The 27,306-nt window shown below is 43.8% G+C and overlaps 1 protein-coding gene across 1 annotated transcript; it reads left to right on the top strand.

Moving 5' to 3' along the window:
* The first annotated feature begins 3,202 nt into the window (after positions 1-3,202).
* LOC124272323 (glycine-rich domain-containing protein 1-like) lies at positions 3,203-27,306 on the top strand. The gene is made up of 4 exons (XM_046707498.1): positions 3,203-3,369; positions 7,210-9,196; positions 14,964-15,114; positions 27,157-27,306. The coding sequence occupies exons 2-4, from the start codon at positions 7,512-7,514 to the stop codon at positions 27,304-27,306; spliced, it is 1,986 nt and encodes a 661-aa protein (XP_046563454.1). The 5' UTR covers positions 3,203-3,369; positions 7,210-7,511.

Raw genomic sequence — 27,306 nt, 5'->3', positions numbered from 1 at the left:
CACCTAAACCCTCCCCTATATCTCCACCTGTACCCTCTACACCCTCCCCCCATGTTCCACCTGTACCCATTTCACCCTTCCTTCCCACATCTCCACCTCTACTCACCCACCCCTACCTTTATCTCCCCTTGTACCTCCACTTCACCAATCCCTTATATTCCCACCTGTACCCACTCCCCCCCTTCCCTTTATATCCCCCTGTACCCACTCTCACGAGTCCCCTGCACCTCCCCCCTGTACCCACTGCACCACCTCACTCACCAAACCCACCTGTACCCTCAACACCCTCCCTATATATCCACCTGTACCCCTCTACACCCCTCCCTATACACCTGTACCTCTACACCCCTCCCTATATATACACCTTTACCCATTACACCCCTCCCTTATATCCCCACCTGTACCCACTTCACTTCCCCATATATGACTCCAACCAGTACCCTCTACACCCCTCCCCTATATCTCCACATGTACCCCACCCCACCCCTTCCCGAGATCTCCACCTGTACCCACTTCACCCTCACCTATATCTGCACCTGTACCCACTCTCCATCCCTCCCCTATATCTCCACCTGTACCCACTTCACCCTCCCTCATATCTCCCCACCTGTACCCACCTCCAACCCTCCCTTATATCTCTACCTGTACCCTCTACACCCTCCCCTTTATATACACCCTGTACCCATTACACCCTCCCTATATCTCCACCTGTACCCTCTACACCCTCATGCTGTTCCCACCTGAACCCACTTCACCCCTTCCTATATCCCACCTGTACAAACTTAACCCGTCTCCTCCCCACCTGTACCTCTACACCCTCCCTCCCATTTCTCCACACCTGTACCCTCTACACCCTCCCTATATGTTCCCACATGTACCCACTCTCTAACCCTTCCTATATCCCCACCTGTACCCACTTCCACCCCTCCCTTATATCCACCTGTACCCACTTCCACCCCCATCCCATTCCTCAACCTGTACCCACCTCTTCCCCCTCCCCCTGTACCCACTCCTCCACCCCTTTGCTATATCTCCACCTGTACCCACTTCACCCTTGACATTCCCACCTGTACGCACTTCACCCTCCCTTTATAACCCACCTGTACCTCAACACCCCTCCCTTATATATCCACCTGTACCCTCTACACCCCTCCCTATATATATACACACCTGTACCCATTACACCCTCCCTTTATCTCCACCTGTACCCACTCACTCTCACTTCCCCCCTATATGACTCCCAACCAGCACCCTCTGCCACCCTCCCCCTATATATCTCCACCTGTACCCACTTCCACCCCTTCCTATATATCTCCACCTGTACCCACTTCACCACCCCTCCCTATATATATACCCTGTACCCATTACACCCTCCCTATATCTCCACCTGTACCCCTCTACACCCCTTGCTATATGTCTCCACCTGAACCCACTTCACCCCTTCCTATATATCTCCACCTGTACCCACTTCACCCCTCCCTATATATCTCCACCTGTACCCACTTCAACCCTCCCTATATATCTCTACCTGTACCCACTTCACCCCTCCTTATATATCTCCAACTGTACCAACATCACTCCCTATATATCTCCCCTTCTACCCACTTCACCCTCCTATATGCCACCACCTTTACCCACTTCACCCTTACCTTTATATCTCCACCTGTACCCACTTCACGTCTACCTTTATATCTTCCCCTGTACCCACTTAACCCCTCCCTATCTCCACCTGTACCCTCTACACCCCTCCCTATATGTCTCCCACTGTACCCACTTCACTCATCCCTATATATCTCCACCTGTACCCACTTCATCCCTACCTTTATATCTCCCCCTGTACCCACTTCCCTATATGTCTCCCCCTGTACCCATTTCACCCCTCCCTATATCTCAACCTGTACCCTCTACACCCTCCCTATATGTCTCCCCCTGTACCCACTTCACCCCTCCCTACATCTCAACCTGTACCCTCTACACCCCTCCCTATATGTCTCCCCCTGTACCCACATCACCCCTTCCTATATATTTTCCACCTGTACCCACTTCACCCCTCCCTATATTTCTCCACCTGTACCCACTTCACCACTACCTATATATCTCCACCTGTACCCACTTTACCGCTCCCTATATATCTCCACCTGTACCCACTTCACCACTACCTTTATATCTCCCCTTGTACCCACTTCACCCCTCCCTATATATATCTCCACCTGTACACTCTACACCCCTCCCTATATATCTCCCCTGTACCCAACTCACCCCTCCTTATATATATCTCTACCTGTGCCCTCTACACCCCTCCCTATATGTCTCCATCTGTACCCACTTCACCCCACCCTATATATCTCCACCTGTACCCACTTCACCCCTCCCTATATATCTCCACCTGTACCCTCTACACCCCTCCCTATATGTCTCCACCTGTACCCTCTACACCCCTTCCTATATATCTCCACCTGTACCCTCTACACCCCTCCCTATATATCTCCACCTGTACTCACTTCACCCCTTCCTAGATATCTCCACCTGTACCCACTTCACCCCTTCCTATATATGTCGACCTGTACCCTCTACACCCCTCCCTAGATATCTCCACCTGTACCCACTTCACCCTCCATATATATCTCCACCTGTACCCACTTCGCCTCTCCCTATATGTCTCCACCTGTACCTACTTCACCCCTCCCCATATATCTCAACCATGCAGTACCAACTACACCCCTCCCTATATATCTCCACCTGTACCCTCTACACCCCTCCCTATATATCTCCACCTGTACCCACTACACCCCTCCCCATATATCTCAACCATGCAGTACCAACTACACCCCTCCCTTTATATCTCCACCTGTACCCTCTACACCCCTCCCTATATATCTCCACCTGTACACTCTACACCCCTCTCTATATATATCCACCTGTACCCTCTACACCCCTCTCTATATATATCCACCTGTACCCTCTACACCCCTCCCTATATATCTCCACCTGTACACTCTACACCCCTCCCTATATATCTGCCCCTGTACCCACGACATGCCCCACTTGCAAGTATTGCGATTGTTTTTAAGACCCACAAACAACGTGGTTTACATTAACATAGAGATTCACTCCGGTTAATATCTTCGTTATTCAACTAACATAGCACGTCGAAAATTATGTCACAGCAGCAGGAGACCAAATGACATCAGAGTGACCTCCCTTTGCTATTGCGTACCACATGGGCGTGACCTCGCTGCCTTTCGACAATAAACAAAGCAGGGCAAACTGGTGCTGTGTCACAGCCAGGTCAAGTTCACGATCGGCGGGGTTCGCTCGGCATCCACTTCCCCCGTTATTGTTGGAGATACCATGTGAAATACGGACAAGGTAGGTAAATGGACCGGCTGACTAGCTACCAATGGTGACACACTCGACAAGGTCTCGTTCAACACGGACTAAGTCACAAGTCTTGTGTTTTTTTAGGTCTTGTTGAATCTGCATATCAGGTATTGTTTGCATGACAATTGCCACAGTGAACGGCCTATGGGTTCGGTGTGTACTGCAGTAGAGCTAATCATTGTTATAAATAGACAGTGTGACTAACAGTATTTGCTGAATGTCCGCGTAAACAGCCTCCAACTTAGTTCAAGAATTATGTTCCCCACTACTAGTCTAGTACCACAAGCTCGTACTAATTTGTTTACCTCCAGCTATCGCCACACGCTCGCGGCAGCAGATCCAGTTTCATCGTTGTTGAAAGCATTATATGGCGGTAACAGATGTTGCTATAATTAAGTAGACCCGCTGATTATTAAGAGAAAAAACATTCTAGGAATGCTGTCTATTGTAAGCAGAATAGCCATGGCCTTGATGTCTACTGCCTTTCCTTGTTGGAAATACCAGTTGTACAGTTCCCAACTTCCCAGATGACATAGCCTTGATGTCTACTGCCTTTCCTTGTTGGAAATACCAGTTGTACAGTTCCCAACTTCCCAGATGACATAGCCTTGATGTCTACTGCCTTTCCTTGTTGGAAATACCAGTTGTACAGTTCCCAACTTCCCAGATGACATAGCCTTGATGTCTACTGCCTTTCCTTGTTGGAAATACCAGTTGTACAGTTCCCAACTTCCCAGATGACATAGCCTTGATGTCTACTGCCTTTCCTTGTTGGAAATACCAGTTGTACAGTTCTCAACTTCCCAGATGACATAGCCTTGATGTCTACTGCCTTTCCTTGTTGGAAATACCAGTTGTACAGTTCCCAACTTCCCAGATGACATAGCCTTGATGTCTACTGCCTTTCCTTGTTGGAAATACCAGTTGTACAGTTCCCAACTTCCCAGATGACAGGCTGATAGCAAAGTTTCTTGTACCCATCAGGCTTGCCCCAAATGGCGACTCACTATCAAACACAATACACACTATAGATACTCACTATCAGCCCTGCACACAGGGAGTATATATATTGTATATGACAAGACAGCCCTACACACAGGGAATATATGGTGTATGACAAGACAGCCCTACACACAGGGAATATATGGCGTATGATAGGACAGCCCTACACACAGGGAATATATGGTGTATGACAGGACAGCCTTACACACAGGGAATATATGGTGTATGACAAGACAGCCCTACACACAGGGAATATATGGTGTATGACAGGACAGCCTTACACACAGGGAATATATTGTATATGACAAGACAGCCCTACACGCAGGGAATATATTGTATATGACAAGACAGCCCTACACACAGGGAATATATTGTATATGACAAGACAGCCCTACACACAGGGAATATATTGTATATGACAAGACAGCCCTACACACAGGGAATATAGTGTGTATGACAGGACGGCCCTACACACAGGGAGTATATATATTGTGTATGACAGGACAGCCCAAGACACAGGGAGTATATATATTGTGTATGACAGGACAGCCCTGGACATAGAATTTTAGTGTGTGATGCATGTCAAGACTCATGATAAAAGCAAGGAATTCCACAGCTGTTTTAAGCGTGCCAAGGTTGTTGGACAAAATTTGCAATTTGAGGTTGATTTTGTGGATGCCATGTACTGTTGGACGGTATAGCGATAAGAGTAAACCAGGTGAAGTCCTTCACCCAGTCTGCCCAGAGTTGGTCATTTGTGGAGAAACTTTCTGAGAAACCATTTCCTCGTGTGTACATGCAGTGTGTGGGACAGAATAGCAGTCTATCAGCTGGTCTTAAATAGGAAACTGAGCATGCTGAGGGCTTTCTTTTTGGCTGCTCAGGACCAGTCGCTTCCTGCTCACAATCGCCAAAATGTGATTCTTAAAGACTGACTGAGTTTGGTTTTACACCGCTTTTAGCAATATTCCAGCAACATCACGGCGGTATTCTTAAGGAAAACACCAATATGAAATGTCGACTTTGCAATTAATATGTCAGTGGATGCCCTTCCTTGGCACAAACAATGCATTAAAAGACATGATGGCATGGCTCGTTGCTTCTACTACTGTGTCTGCCATGCCTGTGGCTTTGACTCCGAGGTCCATCAATGGTATGACCCTGAACATGTCCAGGGCATCATGGAAAATGCAGACCTCACATTTGAAATGTCTTGCTTGCATCCAAAGTACATTGTCGTCAGGCTCCCCACTGTTCTTGGTGCCCTTGGTTTGGTACCTCCTGATCTCTTGGCGCAGATCATGAGAGTGCCTGGGTTCTCCACCGGGAGCACAGCCCATCTGACACTCTGGGTATTGCAGAAGGCTGCAGTGTTGAGGAGTCTACATATTCTCCGGAAAGTTCTTGGTGTGTTCGACTAGGCAGCGTTTCCTGGGAGAAGTCCCATATTGCTGTCTGGGCTGCGTGTAGGGGAGCAAGGACCGTGAGCTGATGATGAGCCTTACCAGCCCGACTGTGCCAGGATCATCCAAACCCTCTCTGCTGCATACAATTTTTAATCCATAAAACATAATAACAATAAAGAGAAATAGTGAATTGGATCTTCGTTAAAATAACCACAAGAACAAGAGGGATGATAATGATGATGATAAGATTAATTAGCAATGAAGAGTGGAGTGGTCTGTTCTGTTGTTTTTATCAGTTCAGATGGGATGAGATATCCATTATCTCTGTTAATTGGGGGCTTATGTGGGCATATTTGAACTGCTTCTGCTAGTTTTCTTTTCGAGGTTTTGGAGGTGTTTTGATAATATTTCTACTTTGTCCCACTTGATGTTATTTTTAGGACAGTTGATGATGTGTAAGAAGGCTGTTGTGGTAGATTTTAGGTATTCATTGATGCTGATTTTATGTGATGGTAAGTTTCACTTACGTAGTTCTCGCCACAGTCGTTGATGATTTTAAAGACAGCACCTTTGGGTTCTTGTTGTTTAGAGGTGTTCCTGCCATTTACATTCAGTTGGACTGTAGTATTAGTGTAGGTTTCCATGCCAGCTTGTCACTTCAGGAAACAGGTGATGTGGTGGCAGCTCTTTCCTCTGAATTCTGGTGTCCCCCGCCGTGATATTGCTGGAATATTGCTAAAAGCGGCGTAAAACAACTCACTCACTCACTCACTCTTTCCTCTGAAGGGAGTGATGTACAGATGGGTGCTGGTTCAGGTTTGTTGGCAGCTGGTCGGAGAAGGGTGGTGCTGATAGTATTGTCAACAAGCTTGGGTGGGTAGTGGTTAAACTGCCTGGAAACCGGGCAAGGTGCTGGATTTCTGTGGTAGGGGTCATGGCTTGTCTGTTTGTAAGGTGAACTGGATATGGGGTGATGTTGGTTGAGGTGTTGCAAGTGGATTTCTCGGTGTTAGTCTACTTCATAGGTAGTCAATTTTGCTTCCTTGCCTCTGGGTTGATTGCAAAATTGACTACCTATGTCACCAGATTACTGATATCCTTGCCAAAGCCAGCCCACAACCACCCAACCTGGCAGCTGCCAAAAAACCAGCTATCAGCAACATACACAATGACAAGGACATCACCACTGTACCAGCCAACAAGGGCAAGGCCACATATAATTGATACAATGCTTTTAGTTATTTTTTGTCACAAGTGAATGATGAAATTGTACGTGCTCCCCACTGAGGTATATTGCTTAAAACTGCTTAAAAACTTGCTCACAGTTAGGTTGCTGCTATTAACTATTCTGTACTGAGGACATGTTTCTTTGGCATGTTTTCATCTGTTAAAAATCAAAGATGATCTTTTGTCATTTCAGTACATAATGACTGAGAAGCCTCCTTCCACATCTGAATCATTCCTGCCAAGTTCTGAGCATCCTCTGTCAAGTTCTGTGCCATGGTCAGGCTCTTCATCTGCCCTCTCCATATCTTCATCTTCAGCATTTATGAATGCATCAGCTCCTAGATTGGAAAACATATTGCCCCCCTTATCCAGGAGACTCCTCCGCACCACCGCTAGGACTTGAGTCTGCCTTCGTTCATGCCTCAGCTCCAGATCTGACAGTCCTAGAATCACCAGAGCCTATCCAACAAACTGCAAGCCTCCTTCCAATAAGGCATGGACCTGGTCTCTACCCAGAGTGTATTACTGCCCCCGTCCATCACCATGTGCCACTCACCAGTCCTCCCCCAGTATCAAACTACCCGCACCCACCTTCAGATGCTGTGTCTCCAAACCCAGCACAGGTGCTTCCACTGTCCTCAATCCATAAAACTGTGCCCTCATCAAGTATCCACCTCCTTCCACCAGTGTCAGCATTTGCAAATGCCACAGCCCCTGTTCGCTCTGGGTCATCATCCCCAGCCCCCTATCCCAGAATTCACTGCCAGCAGTGTGACACTTGATGATTCTCTCAACTTACTCATGGCTGCCAAGTATCAAATTGACTTTCTCAGAGTTGCTGCACAGCAAGTGGGTCTTCATCACACAGGTCCTGTGTTAGATTATGCAATTCAAAGATATGAGAAGTACTGGCTTCCTTTGTGTGCCAAACATTCAGATCAAATTCTCTCTGCGCCTGTTGACATTGAGTGGGTATGGCACTGTCACTTACTTTGCCCATTGAAGTACAAGCTGGACTGTCTCCATATAGTCGGCATGGTGATTGACCATCGACTGTTGTCCCGAACTGACCGAGAAGATGCTGTGGACCTTGCTCAGACGGTGTGGGAGGATGAGTACCCACACATCCCTTTTCATGTCTGTCAGAATGATCATGTTAATGTTGAGCCCCACTTTAAGTCACAGTTTACATATGACATAGCGGCAGCTGCACTCCGACAGACAGTGTTCTACTACCAGGTCTCCCTGCCCCATTACCAGGATGAGAAATTCCTCAAGAGCTGTGTAATGAGATATAAACAGTTTCTGTATGCAAAGAAACATCACCCAAGAATGTTCCTAGTACCCTGCTATGACATGGATCTCATCTGGCACACACATCAACTCCATCCACGCATCTATGCCAGAGATACCCTCAATCTAATTGGTCAAATATTTGACCACGATGACTCTGTAAATGATAGGAGTCCAGGATCAAAACTTAACAAGTGTGATGCTCAAACTAGAGTGGTTTGGAAAAGAACTTTCCAGCAGAACTTTGCACTAACTGGAGCCATGTACCGTGGGGAGCCACCTCAGAAGAAACTGCACAATCTTTCTAAGGATGATGTGAATATGATCGCTACAAAGAAGACTGACATTCTACTGGAAAAGGTTGTCATGGATGGTTACATATCAGATGGCAAAAAGCTAAAACTTCATCTCTGGTACCGAACTGGGTATCAAAATTTTGGTTTTGGTCTCAGTGTTGAGGACACTATTACTGTCCTGCGCGGTTTCAGGACTAAGTTTGAAAGAGGATACAAGGTTATGAAGAATTTTTCTTTTGACACTAAATTCAATCATAAAATCTGTGCAGATCTGTGTCAAAAGGAAGGAGTATTCTGTTTCAGTGGTAAAAAGGATCTTGGGAGGGGTTGGTTTGACCTGAAGAAAGTGGTTCAGGATCTAGATTCAAAGGGTCTTTCAACAGATCTGAAGATCAACATTGGGAGTGAGGCAACTGCCCAGTGTAGTTTAAGTATTCCTACACCAACACGTGGAGTGTCTGTTTTCAAGTTGGTTGTGGGCCAGTATGAAACATGTATCATGCCAGAGAATGTGCAACAGATATGGGGACCTATACCATTATCTCGGCTACCAATAGGAGTACCAGCTACCTGTTCTGTGGCATCTCACAAGTAGGTATTTTTCTCTTCTGTTTTGGCATCTGTTCTTAAACTAGACCAATTCTTCCTGGCCACCTACCTCAAAAAGTATGATTCCAGCATTTATGTTTTTCCATCATTAAGCATGACACCATCATTTATAGACCTCCATCACTAAGGATGAGACCAGCATTTATATCCCTCCATCACTAAGTATGATACCATCATTTATATACCTCCATCACTAAGTATGATACCAGCATTTATAGACCTCCATCACTAAGTATGATACCAGCATTTATAAACCTCCATCACTAAGTATGATACCATCATTAATATGCCTCCATCATTAAGTATGATACCATTATTTATAGATGTCCATTAGTAAGTATGATACCAGCATTTATATGCCCCCATCACTAAGTATGATACCATCATTAATATGCCTCCATCACTAAGTATGATACCATTATTTATAGATGTCCATTAGTAAGTATGATACCAGCATTTATATGCCCCCATCACTGAGTATGATACCATCATTTATAGACATCAATCTCTAGGTATGATACCAGCATTTATATACCTCCATCACTGAGTATGATACCAGCATTTTTTTGCCTCCATCACTAAGTATGATACCAGCATTTATAGACCTCCATCACTAAGTATGATACCATCATTTATATACCTCCATCACTGAGTATGATACCATCATTTATATACCTCCATCACTAAGTATGATACCAGCATTTATATACCTCCATCACTGAGTATGATACCATCATTTATAAACCTCCATCACTGAGTATGATACCATCATTTATAAACCTCCATCACTAAGTATGATACCATCATTAATATGCCTCCATCATTAAGCATGACACCATCATTTATAGACCTCCATCACTAAGGATGAGACCAGCATTTATATCCCTCCATCACTAAGTATGATACCAGCATTTATATACCTCCATCAATAAGTATGAGACCAGCATTTATATCCCTCCATCACTAAGTATGATACCAGCATTTATATACCTCCATCACTAAGTATGATACCAGCATTTATAGACCTCCATCACTAAGTATGATACCAGCATTTATATACCTCCATCACTAAGTATGATACCAGCATTAATATGCCTCCATCATTAAGCATGACACCAGCATTTATAGACCTCCATCACTAAGTATGATACCAGCATTTATAGACCTCCATCATTAAGGATGATACCAAAATTTATAGACCTCCATCACTAAGTATAATACCAGCATTTATATACCTCCATCAATAAGTATGATACCAACATTTATATACCTCCATCATTGTGCGTTTTACTAACATGTATACACTTCTATCTGATGTAGGTCAACTATTGAGATCTACCTACTAATCTACCAACATACTGATCTACCTACATACTTACCTACTAATGTATTATTAACCTACATACTGACCTACGAACCTACTGATCTACCTACATACTCATCTACCTACCTAATCTCCTACCAACCTACCGACCTACTGATCTACTAACCTCCTGATCTACCAACCTACTTACTGATCTATCTACCTACTCATCTACCAACCTACCTACTCATCTACCTACCTACTGATCTACCAACCTAAATACTGATCTACATACCTGCTTAACTACCTACCTACTCATCTACCTACCTACTCATCTACCTACCTACTCATCTACCTACCTACTGATCTTCAACCTACCTAATAATCTACCAACCTACCGACTGATCTACCAACCTACTGATCTACTTACCTACTGATCTACCAACCTACCTACTTACTGATCTACCAACATATATACGGATCTACCAACCTAAATACTGATCTTCCTACCTACTGATCTACCTACCTACTGATCTACCAACCTAAATATTGATCTACCAACCTACTGATCTACCTACTTCCTGATCTACCTACCTAAATACTGATCTACCTACCTAAATACTGATCTACCTACCTACTGATCTACCAACCTAAATACTGATCTACCTACCTACTCATCTTCCAACCAATAGATATACCTACCTACTGATCTACCGACCTACAGATCTACCAACCTAAATACTGATCTACCTACCTACTCATCTTCCAACCAATAGATATACCTACCTACTGATCTACCAACCAACCTACTTACTGATGAACCAACCTAAATACTGATCTACCAACCTAAATACTTATCTACCAACCTAAATACTCATCTACCAACCTAAATACTGATCAACCTACCTACTGATCTACCTACCTACTGATCTACCTACCTTAATACTGATCTACCAACCTACTGATCTACGAACCTACTGATCTACCAACCTACTGATCTACCTACCTACTTATCTACCTACCTAAATATTGATCTACGTGTCACAAATCAAAAGTAGACCCAATGGATATTCAGCGCATATTACTACAAATGGAAAATAAAACCTGTTTAGGCCACATATGTTTATTACATCACAACCTCACTTCACAAACAGTAGCATGAAACAGTGACATTCTCAAGATAATATAGGTAATCAGGGCATCTTGTACTAATCAGCACAAATATAAATCCAATCACATCCAGATGGTGAGGCAAAAAACAGTCAAAAGTACACACGAGTTCACTGATGGTCCATAAACACAGAATGTCCATAACAAAATAGTCCATGGATGTAATCCTGTATACGATGTGTAACAGCTCTGTATGTTGTCGTCCAGAATAGTGTAGTACTGCCTTATATCTTGATGAACTCTTGAATACGAAAACCAGAACTGGGAGCAATTTTCCCCCATTCTGAAATAATAGATACCTACTCGCTAGGCACGTGGTGACAACCATAACATGTCGTGTCAACACATCTAACACAATATCATTCTTAAAATAATAACACCAAAAATGCTACCCAAAGTGTCTGCGAGTAACAATGTTCAAAGACAAATATTTTCATAATCCTCAACACCAAGTGATAAATTTACTTATTTAGTTTTGCTAAAGAAACCAGAAACGTACTCACAAAAAAGGCCTTCTCCTTAGATCTCCCTTGACAGCATGAAGTTCAACTGTGTTAACTTCAACTTAACAAGACTTTATATAGCACATTGAGAACCAAATGCATGCTTTGCACATAAATGAAATGGTGTGTTTGGGAGATCTGTTCCCACATTAAGGCTGACATCCACCCCTACCAAAATACATCTTAAATAACTTTCATGAAAAGAGCATGAAACATGACACTACAAACCTACTGATCTACCTACCTACTGATCTACCCACCTAAATATTGATCTACCACCCTACTGAACTACCTACCTACTGATCTACCTAACTACTGATCTACGTACCAACTGATCTACCTACCTAAGTACTGATCTACCAACCTACTGATCTACCTACCTACTGATCTACGTACCAAGTGATCTACCAACCTACTGATCTACCTACCTAAGTACTGATCTACCACCCTACTGATCTACCGACCTACTGATCTACCAACCTACTGATCATCTACCTACTTACTGATCTACCTACCTAAGTACTGATCTACCAACCTACTGATCTACCTACCTAAGTACTGATCTACCACCCTACTGATCTACCAACCTACTGATCTACCACCCTACTGATCTACCAACCTACTGATCTACGTACCAACTGATCTACCAACCTACTGATCTACCTACCTAAGTACTGATCTACCACCCTACTGATCTACCTACCTACTGATCTACGTACCAACTGATCTACCAACCTACTGATCTACCTACCTAAGTACTGATCTACCACCCTACTGATCAACCTACCTACTGATCTACCTACCTAAATACTGATCAACCTACCTACTGATCTACCAACCTACTGATCTACCTACCTAAATACTGATCTACCTACCAACTGATCTACCTACCTACTGATCTACGTACCAACTGATCTACGTACCAACTGATCTACCTACCTAAATACTGATCTACCGACCTACTGATCTACGTACCAACTGATCTACCGACCTACTGATCTACGTACCAACTGATCTACCAACCTACTGATCTACCCCCACTAAATACTGATCTACCACCCTACTGATCTACCTACCTACTGATCAACCTACCTACTGATCTACCAACCTACTGATCTACCTACCTAAATACTGATCAACCTACCTACTGATCTACCAACCTACTGATCTACCTACCTAAATACTGATCTACCTACCTACTGATCTACCTACCTACTGATCTACGTACCAACTGATCTACGTACCAACTGATCTACCTACCTAAATACTGATCTACCACCCTACTGATCTACGTACCAACTGATCTACCAACCTACTGATCTACCGACCTACTGATCTACGTACCAACTGATCTACCAACCTACTGATCTACCTACCTAAATACTGATCTACCACCCTACTGATTTACCTACCTACTGATCAACCTACCTACTGATCTACCAACCTACTGATCTACCGACCTACTGATCTACGTACCAACTGATCTACCAACCTACTGATCTACCTACCTAAATACTGATCTACCACCCTACTGATTTACCTTCCTACTGATCAACCTACCTACTGATCTACCAACCTACTGATCTACCTACCTAAATACTGATCTACCTACCTACTGATCTACCTACCTACTGATCTACCAACCTACTGATCTACCTACCTAAATACTGATCTACCAACCTACTGATCTACCTACCTACTGATCTACCAACCTACTGATCTACCTACCCATTGATCTAACAACCTACCTACTGATCTACCTACCCATTGATCTAACAGTCTACCTACTGATCTACCTAGCCATTGATCTAACAACCTACCTACTGATCTACCTACCCATTGATCTAACAGTCTACCTACTGATCTACCTACCCATTGATCTAACAGTTTACCTACTGACCCAATGATCTGCCTACCCATTGATCTAACAACCTACCTACTGATCTACCTACCCATTGATCTAACAGTCTACCTACTGACCGAATGATCTGCCTACCCATTGATTTAACAACCTACCTACTGATCTACCTACCCATTGATCTAACAGTCTACCTACTGATCTACCTACCCATTGATCTAACAACCTACCTACTGATCTACCTACCCATTGATCTAACAGTCTACCTACTGATCTACCTACCCATTGATCTAACAACCTACCTACTGATCTACCTACCCATTGATCTAACAGTCTACCTACTGACCGAATGATCTGCCTACCCATTGATCTAACAACCTACCTACTGATCTACCTACCCATTGATCTAACAACCTACCTACTGACCGAATGATCTTCCTACCTACCTATTGGCCTCTATGCCTACTGATCCACCTACCAACTACAGTCAGCTCTCGTTATTCAGACACTCATTAATTCGCCAATCACGTTAATCCGACAAAAAATTAGGGAACCATTTAAAACTGTGGTAATTACTTTTGTTAATCCGACATTCTCGCATTCCTGTATCCGACATACCAATCTAGCAAGTGATCATTGTAAATACATTGTAAAAGCATTCGTTAATCCGACAATCAACACAGTTGGTCGGATAATCTGACCGTAAACAAACATCACACATGAGAGGTGATTAGCGCGTGCCTTACTGGCTGCTTGACACCCACATCAGTGTACTGGCCTATGTGCCTACTGATCTACCTACTCACCTAATGGTCTAATGATCTACTTACCTACCTTAATACCATCCTATCAACCTACTGACCTAACAACCCACCAACTCTTTCACTGTGACTCAAGGTGCCACTACCATTTCAGGCTACTGAACCACATGAAGAAGGTTGAATTCACCTGTCGCATCATACATAGTCTCCCTCTGCTGATGTCTGCTGTTCAGATATTCTACCATGACAAGATGGCTGCTGTAGCTCATCTGGTGGGGCCTGACCAAATTCCAAGACCTGAACAAGTAGGTAACTAATTACTTTTCCAACAGCAGAAGAACACAGCTGATTGTGCAATGTGTTCTAGAAACACCTGCACGTAACTAATTGTGTCAGGTGTTCTAGCAACACAACTAGGCTAATATTAAAGTCAGGTGTTTAACACGCCTGAACAAGTACGTAACTAGTTATTGTTCCAACAGCAAAAGAACACATCTCATTATGTCAGGTGTTCTAGCAACACCAGTAGGTAACTGATTGTGTCAGGTGTTCTAACAACACCAGTAGGTAACTGATTGTGTCAGGTGTTCTAGCAACACCAGTAGGTAACTGATTGTGTCAGGTGTTCTAACAACACCAGTAGGTAACTGATTGTGTCAGGTGTTCTAGCAACACCAGTAGGTAACTGATTGTGTCAGGTGTTCTAGCAACACCAGTAGGTAACTGATTGTGTCAGGTGTTCTAACAACACCAGTAGGTAACTGATTGTGTCAGGTGTTCTAGCAACACCAGTAGGTAACTGATTGTGTCAGGTGTTCTAGCAACACCAGTAGGTAACTGATTGTGTCAGGTGTTCTAGCAACACCAGTAGGTAACTGATTGTGTCAGGTGTTCTAGCAACACCATTAGGTAACTGATTGTGTCAGGTGTTCTAACAACACCAGTAGGTAACTGATTGTGTCAGGTGTTCTAACAACACCAGTAGGTAACTGATTGTGTCAGGTGTTCTAGCAACACCATTAGGTAACTGATTGTGTCAGGTGTTCTAACAACACCAGTAGGTAACTGATTGTGTCAGGTGTTCTAGCAACACCAGTAGGTAACTGATTGTGTCAGGTGTTCTAACAACACCAGTAGGTAACTGATTGTGTCAGGTGTTCTAGGGTGTTCTAGCAACACCAGTAGGTAACTGATTGTGTCAGGTGTTCTAGCAACAACACCAGTAGGTAACTGATTGTGTCAGGTGTTCTAACAACACCAGTAGGTAACTGATTGTGTCAGGTGTTCTAACAACACCAGTAGGTAACTGATTGTAAACTGATTGATTGTGTCAGGTGTTCTAACAACACCAGTAGGTAACTGATTGTGTCAGGTGTTCTAACAACACCAGTAGGTAACTGATTGTGTCAGGTGTTCTAACAACACCAGTAGATTGTAACAACACCAGATTGTGTCAGGTGTTCTAACAACACCAGTAGGTAACTGATTGTGTCAGGTGTTCTAACAACACCAGTAGGTAACTGATTGTGTCAGGTGTTCTAACAACACCAGTAGGTAACTGATTGTGTCAGGTGTTCTAGCAACACCAGTAGGTAACTAATTGTATCAGGTTGTTCGGGAGAGTTCACTTAAACGCATCTCGGTCAGTTAGTGTTTATGGAATTTAAGAACATTCTTGGAAACGCACCTACTTCGCGGAGTAAAATCTACATAGACACTGACTGCACGAGATTTGCCTGCGAGTGAACTACACACGCTCCCAGCTTTCATATGTTAGAATTTTAATTCAATTTGGTTTCCAATATCGCTGATACCAGATATCATGATCATTTAGGGTTAGATTAGAAAGTCAGTCAGTTGTTAGATTTTCATAAATTAGTTAGATAATCAGTGGGGTTTAATTAGTAAAGAAAGTTAGAGGTTAGATATTCAGGTTTAGATTAGTTTAGTATTAGTCGGGTTTTGAACATTAATAGAGTTAGAAATTAGATATTAGGAGTTAGTATAATGAGTTAAATTCTTAGAAATTCATCAACGCAAAAGTTTACACATTTAGTTAGTTCTTCACACATTCGTTTTTTACGCATAAATGTTCATTAGATTAAGTAAGCAATAATAACACCTGTAGGTAACTATTTGTGTCTGGTGTTCCAGCAACACCTGTAGGTAACTATTTGTGTCAGGCGTCCTAGCAACACCTGTAGGTAACTATTTGTGTCAGGTGTTCCAGCAACACCTGTAGGTAACTATTTGTGTCAGGTGTTCCAGCAACACCTGTAGGTAACTATTTGTGTGTGTCAGCAACACCTGTAGGTAACTATTTGTGTTCTAGTGTCTGGTGTTCCAGCAACACCTGTAGGTAACTATTTGTGTCTGGTGTTCCAGCAACACCTGTAGGTAACTATTTGTGTCAGCAACACCTGTGGTAACTAGCAACACCTGTAGGTAACTATTTGTGTCTGGTGTTCCAGCAACACCTGTAGGTAACTATTTGTGTCAGGTGTAACTATTTGTGTCTGGTGTTCCTAGCCAACACCTGTAGGTAACTATTTGTGTCAGGTGTGCTAGCAACACCTATTTGTAGGTGTTCCAAACACGCTGTAGGTAACTATTTGTGTCTGGTGTTCCAGCAACACCTGTAGGTAACTATTTGTGTCAGGTGTTCCAGCAACACCTGTAGGTAACTATTTGTGTCTGGTGTTCCAGCAACACCTGTAGGTAACTATTTGTGTCTGGTGTTCCAGCAACACCTGTAGGTAACTATTTGTGTCAGGTGTGCTAGCAACACCTGTAGGTAACTATTTGTGTCAGGTGTTCCAGCAACACCTGTAGGTAACTATTTGTGTCTGGTGTTCCAGCAACACCTGTAGGTAACTATTTGTCTGGTGTTCCAGCAACACCTGTAGGTAACTATTTGTGTCTGGTGTTCCAGCAACACCTGTAGGTAACTATTTGTGTCTGGTGTTCCAGCAACACGTGTAGGTAACTATTTGTGTCTGGTGTTCTAGCAACACCTGTAGGTAACTATTTGTGTCAGGTGTTCCAGCAACACCTGTAGGTAACTATTTGTGTCTGGTGTTCTAGCAACACCTGTAGGTAACTATTTGTGTCTGGTGTTCCAGCAACACCTGTAGGTAACTATTTGTGTCATGTTCCAGCAACACCTGTAGGTAACTGTGTCTGGTGTTCCAGCAACACCTGTACCTGTAGGTAACTATTTGTGTCAGGTGTGCTAGCAACACCTGTAGGTAACCTGTAGGTAACTATTGTGTGTTCTAGCAACACCTGTGTTCTGTGTCTGCAAGCACACCTGTAGGTAACTATTTGTGTCTGGTGTTCCAGCAACACCTGTAGGTAACTATTTGTGTCTGGTGTTCTAGCAACACCTGTAGGTAACTATTTGTGTCTGGTGTTCCAGCAACACCTGTAGGTAACTATTTGTGTCTGGTGTTCTAGCAACACCTGTAGGTAACTATTTGTGTCTGGTGTTCCAGCAACACGTGTAGGTAACTATTTGTGTCTGGTGTTCTAGCAACACATGTAGGTAACTATTTGTGTCAGGTGTTCTAGCAACACCTGTAAGTAACTAATTGTGTCTGGTGTTCCAGCAACACGTGTAGGTAACTATTTGTGTCTGGTGTTCTAGCAACACCTGTAGGTAACTATTTGTGTCAGGTGTTCTAGCAACACCTGTAAGTAACCAATTGTGTCTGGTGTTCCAGCAACACCTGTAGGTAACTATTTGTGTCAGGTGTTCTAGCAACACCTGTAAGTAACTAATTGTGTCTGGTGTTCCAGCAACACCTGTAGGTAACTATTTGTGTCTGGTGTTCTAGCAACACCTGTAGGTAACTATTTGTGTCAGGTGTTCTAGCAACACCTGTAAGTAACTAATTGTGTCTGGTGTTCCAGCAACACCTGTAGGTAACTATTTGTGTCAGGTGTTCCAGCAACACCTGTAAGTAACTAATTGTGTCTGGTGTTCCAGCAACACCTGTAGGTAACTATTTGTGTCTGGTGTTCCAGCAACACCTGTAGGTAACTATTTGTGTCAGGTGTTCTAGCAACACCTGTAAGTAACTAATTGTGTCTGGTGTTCCAGCAACACGTGTAGGTAACTATTTGTGTCTGGTGTTCTAGCAACACCTGTAGGTAACTATTTGTGTCTTGTGTTCCAGCAACACCTGTAGGTAACTATTTGTGTCTGGTGTTCTAGCAACACATGTAGGTAACTTTTTGTGTCAGGTGTTCTAGCAACACCTGTAAGTAACTAATTGTGTCTGGTGTTCCAGCAACACCTGTAGGTAACTAATTGTATCTTGTGTTCCAGCAACACCTGTAGGTAACTATTTTTGTCAGGTGTTCTAGCAACAGCTGTAGGTAACTAAGTCTGCCAAGTGTTCTAGCAACAGCTGTAGGTAACTAATTGTGTGAGGTGTCTAGCAACAGCTGTAGGTAACTATTTGTGTCAGGTGTCTAGCAACAGCTGTAGGTAACTATTTGTGTCAGGTGTTTAGTAACACCTGTAGGTAACTAAGTCTGCTAGGTGTTTTAACAACACCTCTAGTTAACTAATTGTATCGGTGTTCTAGCAACACCTGTAGGTAACTAAGTCAGTTAGGGATTCCAGCAGCACTTGTAGGTAACTAATTGTGTCAGGTGTTCTAGCAACACCTTTAGGCAACTAATTGTGTCAGGTGTTCTAGCAACACCTGTATGTAACTAAGTCTGTCAGATGTTCCAGCAACACCTGTAGTTAACTAATTGTATCAGGTGTTCTAGCAACACCTGTAGGAAACTGATCATGTCAGGTTTTCTAACAGTTAGTGAGTGAGTGAGTGTGTTGGCTTTTACGCCGCTTTTAGCAATATTCCAGCAATATCACGTCGGGGGACACCATAAATGGGCTTCACACATTGTGCCCATGTGGGGATTTGAACCCGGGTCGTCAGTGTGACAAGCTGACGCTTTATCCATTAGGCTACCCCACTGCCCCTGTGTTCTTACAACACAAGTTGGTAACTAAGTCTGCCAGGTGTTCTAACAACACCTGCAGGTAACTGATTGTGTCAAGCATTCTAACAACCAGATAGGTAACTAAATGTGTCAGGTGTTCTAACAACACAAGTAGGCAAATATTGAAGTCAGGTGTTCTAACACCTGTAGGCAAATATTGATGTCAGGTGTTTAACAACACAAGTAGTCAAATGTTGAAGTCAGGTGTTCTAACACCTGTAGGCAAATATTGATGTCAGGTGTTCTAACAACACAAGTAGGCAAATATTGAAGTCAGGTGTTCTAACACCTGTAGGCAAATATTGATGTCAGGTGTTTTAACAACACAAGTAGGCAAATATTGAAGTCAGGTGTTCTAATGTACCTGCAGGCAAATATTGAAGTCAGGTGTTCTAACACCAGTAGGTAAATACTGAAGTTGGATGTTCTAAGATACCAGTAGATAAATATTGAAGTCAGGTTTTCTAATAACACCAGTAGGTAAATATTGAAGTCAGGTTTTCTAATAACACCAGTAGGTAAATATTGAAGTCAGGTTTTCTAATAACACCAGTAGGTAAATATTGAAGTCAGGTTTTCTAATAACACCAGTAGGTAAATATTGAAGTCAGGTGTTCTAACACCAGTAGGTAAATACTGAAGTTGGATGTTCTAAGATACCAGTAGATAAATATTGAAGTCAGGTTTTCTAATAACACCAGTAGGTAAATATTGAAGTCAGGTGTTCTAACACCAGTAGGTAAATACTGAAGTTGGATGTTCTAAGATACAAGTAGATAAATATTGAAGTCAGGTGTTCTAACAACACAAGTAAGCTAATATTAAAGTCAGGTAAATTCTATCAATCTGAGAAATACTGATACTATTTGCAGAATTCATTTTCATACAGTCATATTCACGCTCCTTTTACCAGAAACCATTTGTTTATGGAACAATTTACAAACCAAAATGATTAACTCACAATCAGTGAATTCATTCAAAACCCGATTACAGACCAAACCAGGAAAATTTTTAAACTTCTATCTCACGACTTGTACCTCTCTCTCTTGCTTCGACTTTTAGTGGAACGACTGTAAACTTTTTCCATAGGCCTCCTTGTCCATTCGCCCGTGCACTCCTCCATGCTGCTCTCCTTAATTAGCTTCCAAGTTCCTAATAAAGCTTGCAGCATGCTCCACTAATTGCCCACGTGACTACTTTGAATGATCATTCTCTTTCTTGTCGCACGACTGTGTGGACGTGCTGTATATTAGGGACATTATTTCACCCTTACATCATGGGGAAAACTGATAATCAGTCAAGGAAAGGAGAGTTTGTGCTCAACGCAAGACGAATTATTCGTCCCTCGACCCTCACTCGTCTTGCAGTGACTGTATTGGACAATGTAATTGGAACTAACGATGTGGCAAGTGTAATTCACTAAAAGATGAGGATTTTAAGGCCTACCTTCGTGTTTGCTCCCGGAGAATCGCCGATAGGGACAGGAAATCAACAGAATCTGATCCTACTCCCTGCCAAGTGTATCAAGTTACAGCGACAGAAATTTATGAGGATTCAAGAGGATTTTACGGGCGTTTCATCAGATTCTTACTTATCCGAGGACGTTCAGCACCTATTACGTACGCATCAATCACCTCCTTCCATAGTGTCAGATCACTCGCGGCAGGTGGTGATCGATAATTCTTCATTGCTTGTCCCGTCTACACTACCAGGGGACCTTAGATCGACACTATCATCATCCAGATCATCGGTACATATCCCCTCGACTGTCTCAGTTTGTTTGGAGCCTGGCTTTTTTAACCGCATTCAACCAGCCAACTGTCTCCCCACAGTTCATTGAACCGGACGGAGCTGGCTACAACAGCGTCGCCGTTGGACGTTCATTACGAATCAACACTTCAGGTTTCGTCACCTAATCGCCGATCCAGATCGCCAACTCATTCTAGATCACCACAACGATCTAGATCACCTTCACGATCCAGATCACCATCACAAGCCCAATCTAGATCACCATGCCGATCCAGATCACCAAACGGGTCCAGATCACAACTTCGAATCAGATCACCGGACAGATCCAGATCACCGAACCGATCCAGATCACAACATCGAAGTAGATCGCCAGACCGATCCAGATCACAACAACAAAGTAGATCACCTTACCGATCCAGATCACCAAATCAAGCCAGATCGCAACTGCAAACCAGATCACCTGTTCGATTCAGATCACCTTATAGACCAGGATCATGATCACAGTTTCCAGTTAGTGCATCGAATCGATCCAGATCACTTTACAAATCCAGATCATCTTACCAACCCAGGTCACCTATGCGATCTAGATCACCTTACAGAGCCATTGACCAATTCGGATCACAGTACAGATCCACATCTCACAGGTCACCTATGCGATCTAGATCACCTTACAGAGCCATTAACCAATTGGGATCACAGTACAGATCCACATCTCATGGCAGATCCTATTCAGATGGTCGAACCAGAGCTCCAATCAGAACCAGATCACCAACTAAAACTACAGCGACCCAGACTAGTTCTTCATATCATACCGGATCACCTAGCCATACTAGGGAATCCAGATCACCGGCTTACAAACCCACTTCGGCACTTACCATGTCGAGATCTCGATACAGTTCCTCTGACCGACGTTCGGGTGATCATTGCTCTGATACCACTAATAGACCTACAGTCTCTTATGATGTTCCGTCTACAGGCTCTGAGAATCCTTCGACTCACTCTAGGATCATCGCTGAGTCATGAGAACCTGATAACAATCCCACTCCTACAGCGTCTCGGATCTAAATATGATGATCAGGGCCATAACCTCAGCCTGGAACCAAATACAGCCTTCTACTCCAGCCCATCCGGCTTCAGCAGCTCCTGGCTCTTCATCTGGTCCACCTCCTGAGATTGATCCAGTCCAAATAGCCATGCCTGCATCTCCAGCTCACTCTGAGTTATCTACCCCTGGGGGTAGCTTTGCAGCACTTTAGACGACTTAGAAGCTCCAACTTCCCTTGAGTACTTCAGCAGATGACCTGGATCACTCTTATACTCTTAGGAACCGGGATTGGTCTAACATCACCCTACCACCTCGACCTTGTATTCTGAAATTATCCAGTACACTAAATGATGGTTTCAAGAGCCTGAAACGAATTAAGGACGGATTCTCTGCTCTCAGATATAATCCTTTACCTCTCATGTCCACGGCCTAACAAAGATCTCTACGGCTCCAACAGTTGATGAGGATATTGGAACCCTGTGTGGCAAACGAGCTGCTTCGCCCTACCTTATTGAGGACCGAGAGCTGGCTCAAATGGATTCAACCGTGAGAAAGACGTTGCCATCTATTAGTTGTGTGATTGCAGCAGTTGACGCTGTTAACACTGCTCTGGAGCATACTTACTCTGACGCTTACATCCGAGGATGCATGACTTTAGCTCTGGACCAGTTCCAAATTATCCTGGATCAGTCGTCTCATTTTTTGGGCTACACTCTTGCTGTTCGCTGACGTGGACCCCTTAACATCTCTTCATGGGATGAGCAGCTTAAAACAGAACTGTTTTGCCAGCCTTGGTTTACTGTCTCCCTCTTCAATGGTAGCATCCAAGAAGTATCTAATAAAGTTGATAAAGAAACCCACTTTCAGGTCTTGATTGAACTGTTAAAGATACAAGTCACAGCTCCAGGACTCATTAAAACAGTTTCGAACTGCACAGTTCACCCCTACCAATCCGGATTTACGCAATCTTTTTCTCGGCACATCCACTCAAGGCCGTGGCAGAGGAAACAGATCTGGCCGTGGTGTGGTTCCTCCCGTTGCCCCTACCCCCACCCCCACCCCCAGGACCAACTCTGGCCCAGGGACCAGCTGGGAAGCAGTGACGGCTTGAGACAATCGCACGATTGGGACCTCCCACCCCCAGTCGTTCCGATTTACAACACTCCGGTAGGCGGGAGATTGCAGAACTTCGTGCCGGATTGGACCATCCTCAAAGATCCATATGTCAGGAACCTGCTAATTCACCGCTAACAGCTACCCGTTATTGGCAGTCCACCTCTGACGTCGCATCCGGCTCATCGCTCATATCCTGTGGACCAGCTTCAGACTCTGCAATCCACAATAGGTACGCTATTAGACAAACTTGCGATAAAGCTCCTAGGTCCATCGCCCGTCACTCCAGGATTCTACACCCCCATCTTCTTGGTTCCAAAGAAAAATTCCAACAAACTCCAGCTCATCTTCAATATGAAGTTGTTCAATGCCCGATTTCTGCTTCAACCGCCTCACTTCAGGATGGTGTCGATCAACCTTTAACGCACCATCCTGAAGAAGGGAGACTTCCTCATCAGCCTAGATCTTCAGGATGCTTATCTTCACGTTCCGATACATCCAGAACACTGGAAGTACCTTCGGCTTCGTGTTCAACGGGAATCACTACAAATGGAAAGTCCTACCATTTGGAATTTCCACGGCCCCGTGTTTTTTTACCCGAATTACCTAGCCCATAACGAGCTTCCTCCACTTTCAAGGGATCACCTTTGAAAGCTACATAGACGATTGCATCCAGGCTCAACTTCACTTCAGCGCATCGTACTTCGACCTGTTCCTTGTACGACAACAAGTGGAAGAAGTTTGAAGACTATTGCAAGGTTAGGGGAATTGCATCTCCCACTTCCACCTCGACTCAGGTCTTGCTGAGTTTCTCCAGCATCTCCGCACTACTAAGAAACTCAAGGGTACTACGTTAGCTACCTACTTAGCCGCCATCCACTCGATTTCCACTGTTCCCGAGTTGCAAAGTCTACTACACTCCTATAGACTCTCTGACGAGTCTAGGAAGTTCAGACCTCCGGCCTGGGATCTGTCCGTCATCCTTCGTCATATGATTTCTACAGATTATGAATCCTTAGAAGACAAGGACTTCGAACAAGTGACATTCAAGACATTCTTCCTGGTACCTTTGGCTACCACTGCTTGTATATCTGAACTGCATGCTCTTGATGTCAATCTGGGGCGGTTCGAGCGGAAGAAGCATGGCAAGGCTTTCCTGGGTCTCCGCTGGGACTTCATTGCGAAAAACCAACTGCCAGGGCAACCGGACCGGATGTTTACCATTCCCCCGTTGTCCACCATTCTTGGGCCTGATGATAATGAAGATTTGACACTTTGCCCTGTTAGGGCTCTACACGTTTACCTTGCTGCCTCGGACCGCCTCCATGGTGTAGTGGTTAGAGTGTCCGCCCGGAGAGCGGAAGGTCGCGGGTTCGATCCCTGACCGCATCAAACCAAAAGACGTTAAAATATGGTACTTGTTGGTCCCTGCCTGGCGCTCGGCATTAATGGGTACAAGGACTGGTCGGCTCCGAGTCAGTATAATGTGTCTGAGTTGGGTATTCATGCTTCACTGCGGCATGGTATCTCAGTGGGCTAGCACTATAAAACCAGCTTCAGTCTGGGCTAGTACAAGCAGCCGCACAAACACATACACACGCATGCACATCGTCATATGAGTGAAATATTCTCAAGCACGACGTAAAACCCAATTTCACCTCACCTCACCTCACCTCACCTTGATGCCTCCAAGGTTCGTCGACGGCTACGGAAGCGGCTCTTCATACCCTTGTCGACCGCTTCAAGAACTTAGGTTTCCTGGACCACATTGGCCTTCTGGATGGGTGCCACGATCCTGCGAGCCTACACCTTTGCAGGGTTGCCTCCTCCAGCCACTTCCAATCCTCATGAGACTCGTGCACTAACCTCGACATTGGCCCTCCATAGCAACTGCTCCTTGACCGCTATCATGGAAGGTTCCTTCTGGCATTCTGATACAGTCTTCTCTTCACATTACCTGCGAGACCTGTCTGTCACGGATGTCCAGGGACTACACCAGTTCGGACCTCTTGTACTGGCTAAGACCTGTCTGTCACGGATGTCCAGGGACTACACCAGTTCGGACCTTTTGTACTGGCTAAGCCGCTTACATCGGCCCAACAACGCAGATGAGGGACGGTTCCGCATTCACGTTACTAATTCCTTGTATATACAGAATTTAAGTTGAACTGGATCTCAACCTTTTGTTATCATTATATGGGTTTAAGAACTACGTCACTTGGCATCGGAATACGGCCACCTAGCATGGCCCTACAGACCTGAGGCACAATCAGTATGACGATGCAGAGGTGTTCGACATTCATGCTGACTGACCTCTACTCCACGGAGCAATTACATCAGTGAAGTATGACACTCCCGAATTCCAGTGGATTTCATTGCGTTCTGCCTCCAAAGTTGCCGGGGACATCCTTTGACTAAGCTTATTTATATACTTATCCTATTTCACGCGATGGATGCCCGCCCGGCCTCCCCACTACTCAGATTACAACGTTGGCTCCGAGATGAGAATGATCATTCAAAGTAGTCACGTGGGCAATAGTGGAGCATGCTGCAAGCTTTATTAGGAACTAGGAAGCTAATTAAGGAGAGCAGCATGGAGTGCACGGGCGAATGGACAAGGAGGCCTATGGAAAAAGTTTACAGTCGTTCCACTAAAAGTCGAAGCAAGAGAGAGAGGTGCAAGACGTGAGATAGGATAAGTATATAAATATACAATTTATATTAAAATGTCCAATATTCTCTTTGATAAAAACTTCGGATCCAGATAAGCTTGGGTTGTAGTGACTTGAACACTTATAGTTTTGATAGACATTTTTCAAATAATCCGAATTGTGCATGTGGGTATCCATGGGAAGATTCTCTCCATTACTTTTTTTCTTGCCCCTGTTTTGACTTAATAAGATCAGATAAATGTTTCTATGCTAATGGTTTTGACTTGAATTCATTTCTTCAAGGTAATCAAACTTCTAGCAACAAAATTTATCAGCTTATTCTTGACTCTGTTCATGAATACATACTTCTTTCAAATAGATTCAGATTATTCTAAACTCTTATGTATGCAATTACTATGAAGCATTGAATGTAATTGTGTAGATATTTTCCTATTATTATCCATTTCTTGCCTTTGTGGAATTAATTGCTTCTGTACCTTGTTTCAATTTAATTATTGATTGAATTTTTTATTCAATGGAGCAGCACTTACATAAGCCATTGGCTTGTTGTACCAATCCTTATTCATTTAATTTTTGCTTTATGAATAAAATATGTTTAAATAAAAGCAAAGAAAAAAACACTTCTTGATGTCCTTGTTGTCACAACAACATTGTCGTCATAATACTCTCAGTTTCCTACAAATCACCAAGCAGATGTAAGTTGCTGACTACAATAATGCTGTGTAAAAAGAGAATGTTGAAATCATTTGCAGGTGTCCAACACTTCAAGATGTGTGACTCTGGAACCCCGTAAGGGGGAGCGAGCAGTACTCATCAAGAACCACAGTGGTGACTGGGGCTTTGTCCGTGGACAGTGGCTTGGTATTCGTAGAGGAATACCAGGGGTCAAAGGTCAGTTGTAA

This window comes from Haliotis rubra, unplaced genomic scaffold (assembly GCF_003918875.1).
Source record: "Haliotis rubra isolate DU_JTF1 unplaced genomic scaffold, ASM391887v1 Scf1686, whole genome shotgun sequence".
NCBI lineage: Eukaryota > Metazoa > Mollusca > Gastropoda > Lepetellida > Haliotidae > Haliotis > Haliotis rubra.
Note: the sequence above shows the minus strand (reverse complement) of the source record. Positions and strands in the feature narration are given on the sequence as shown.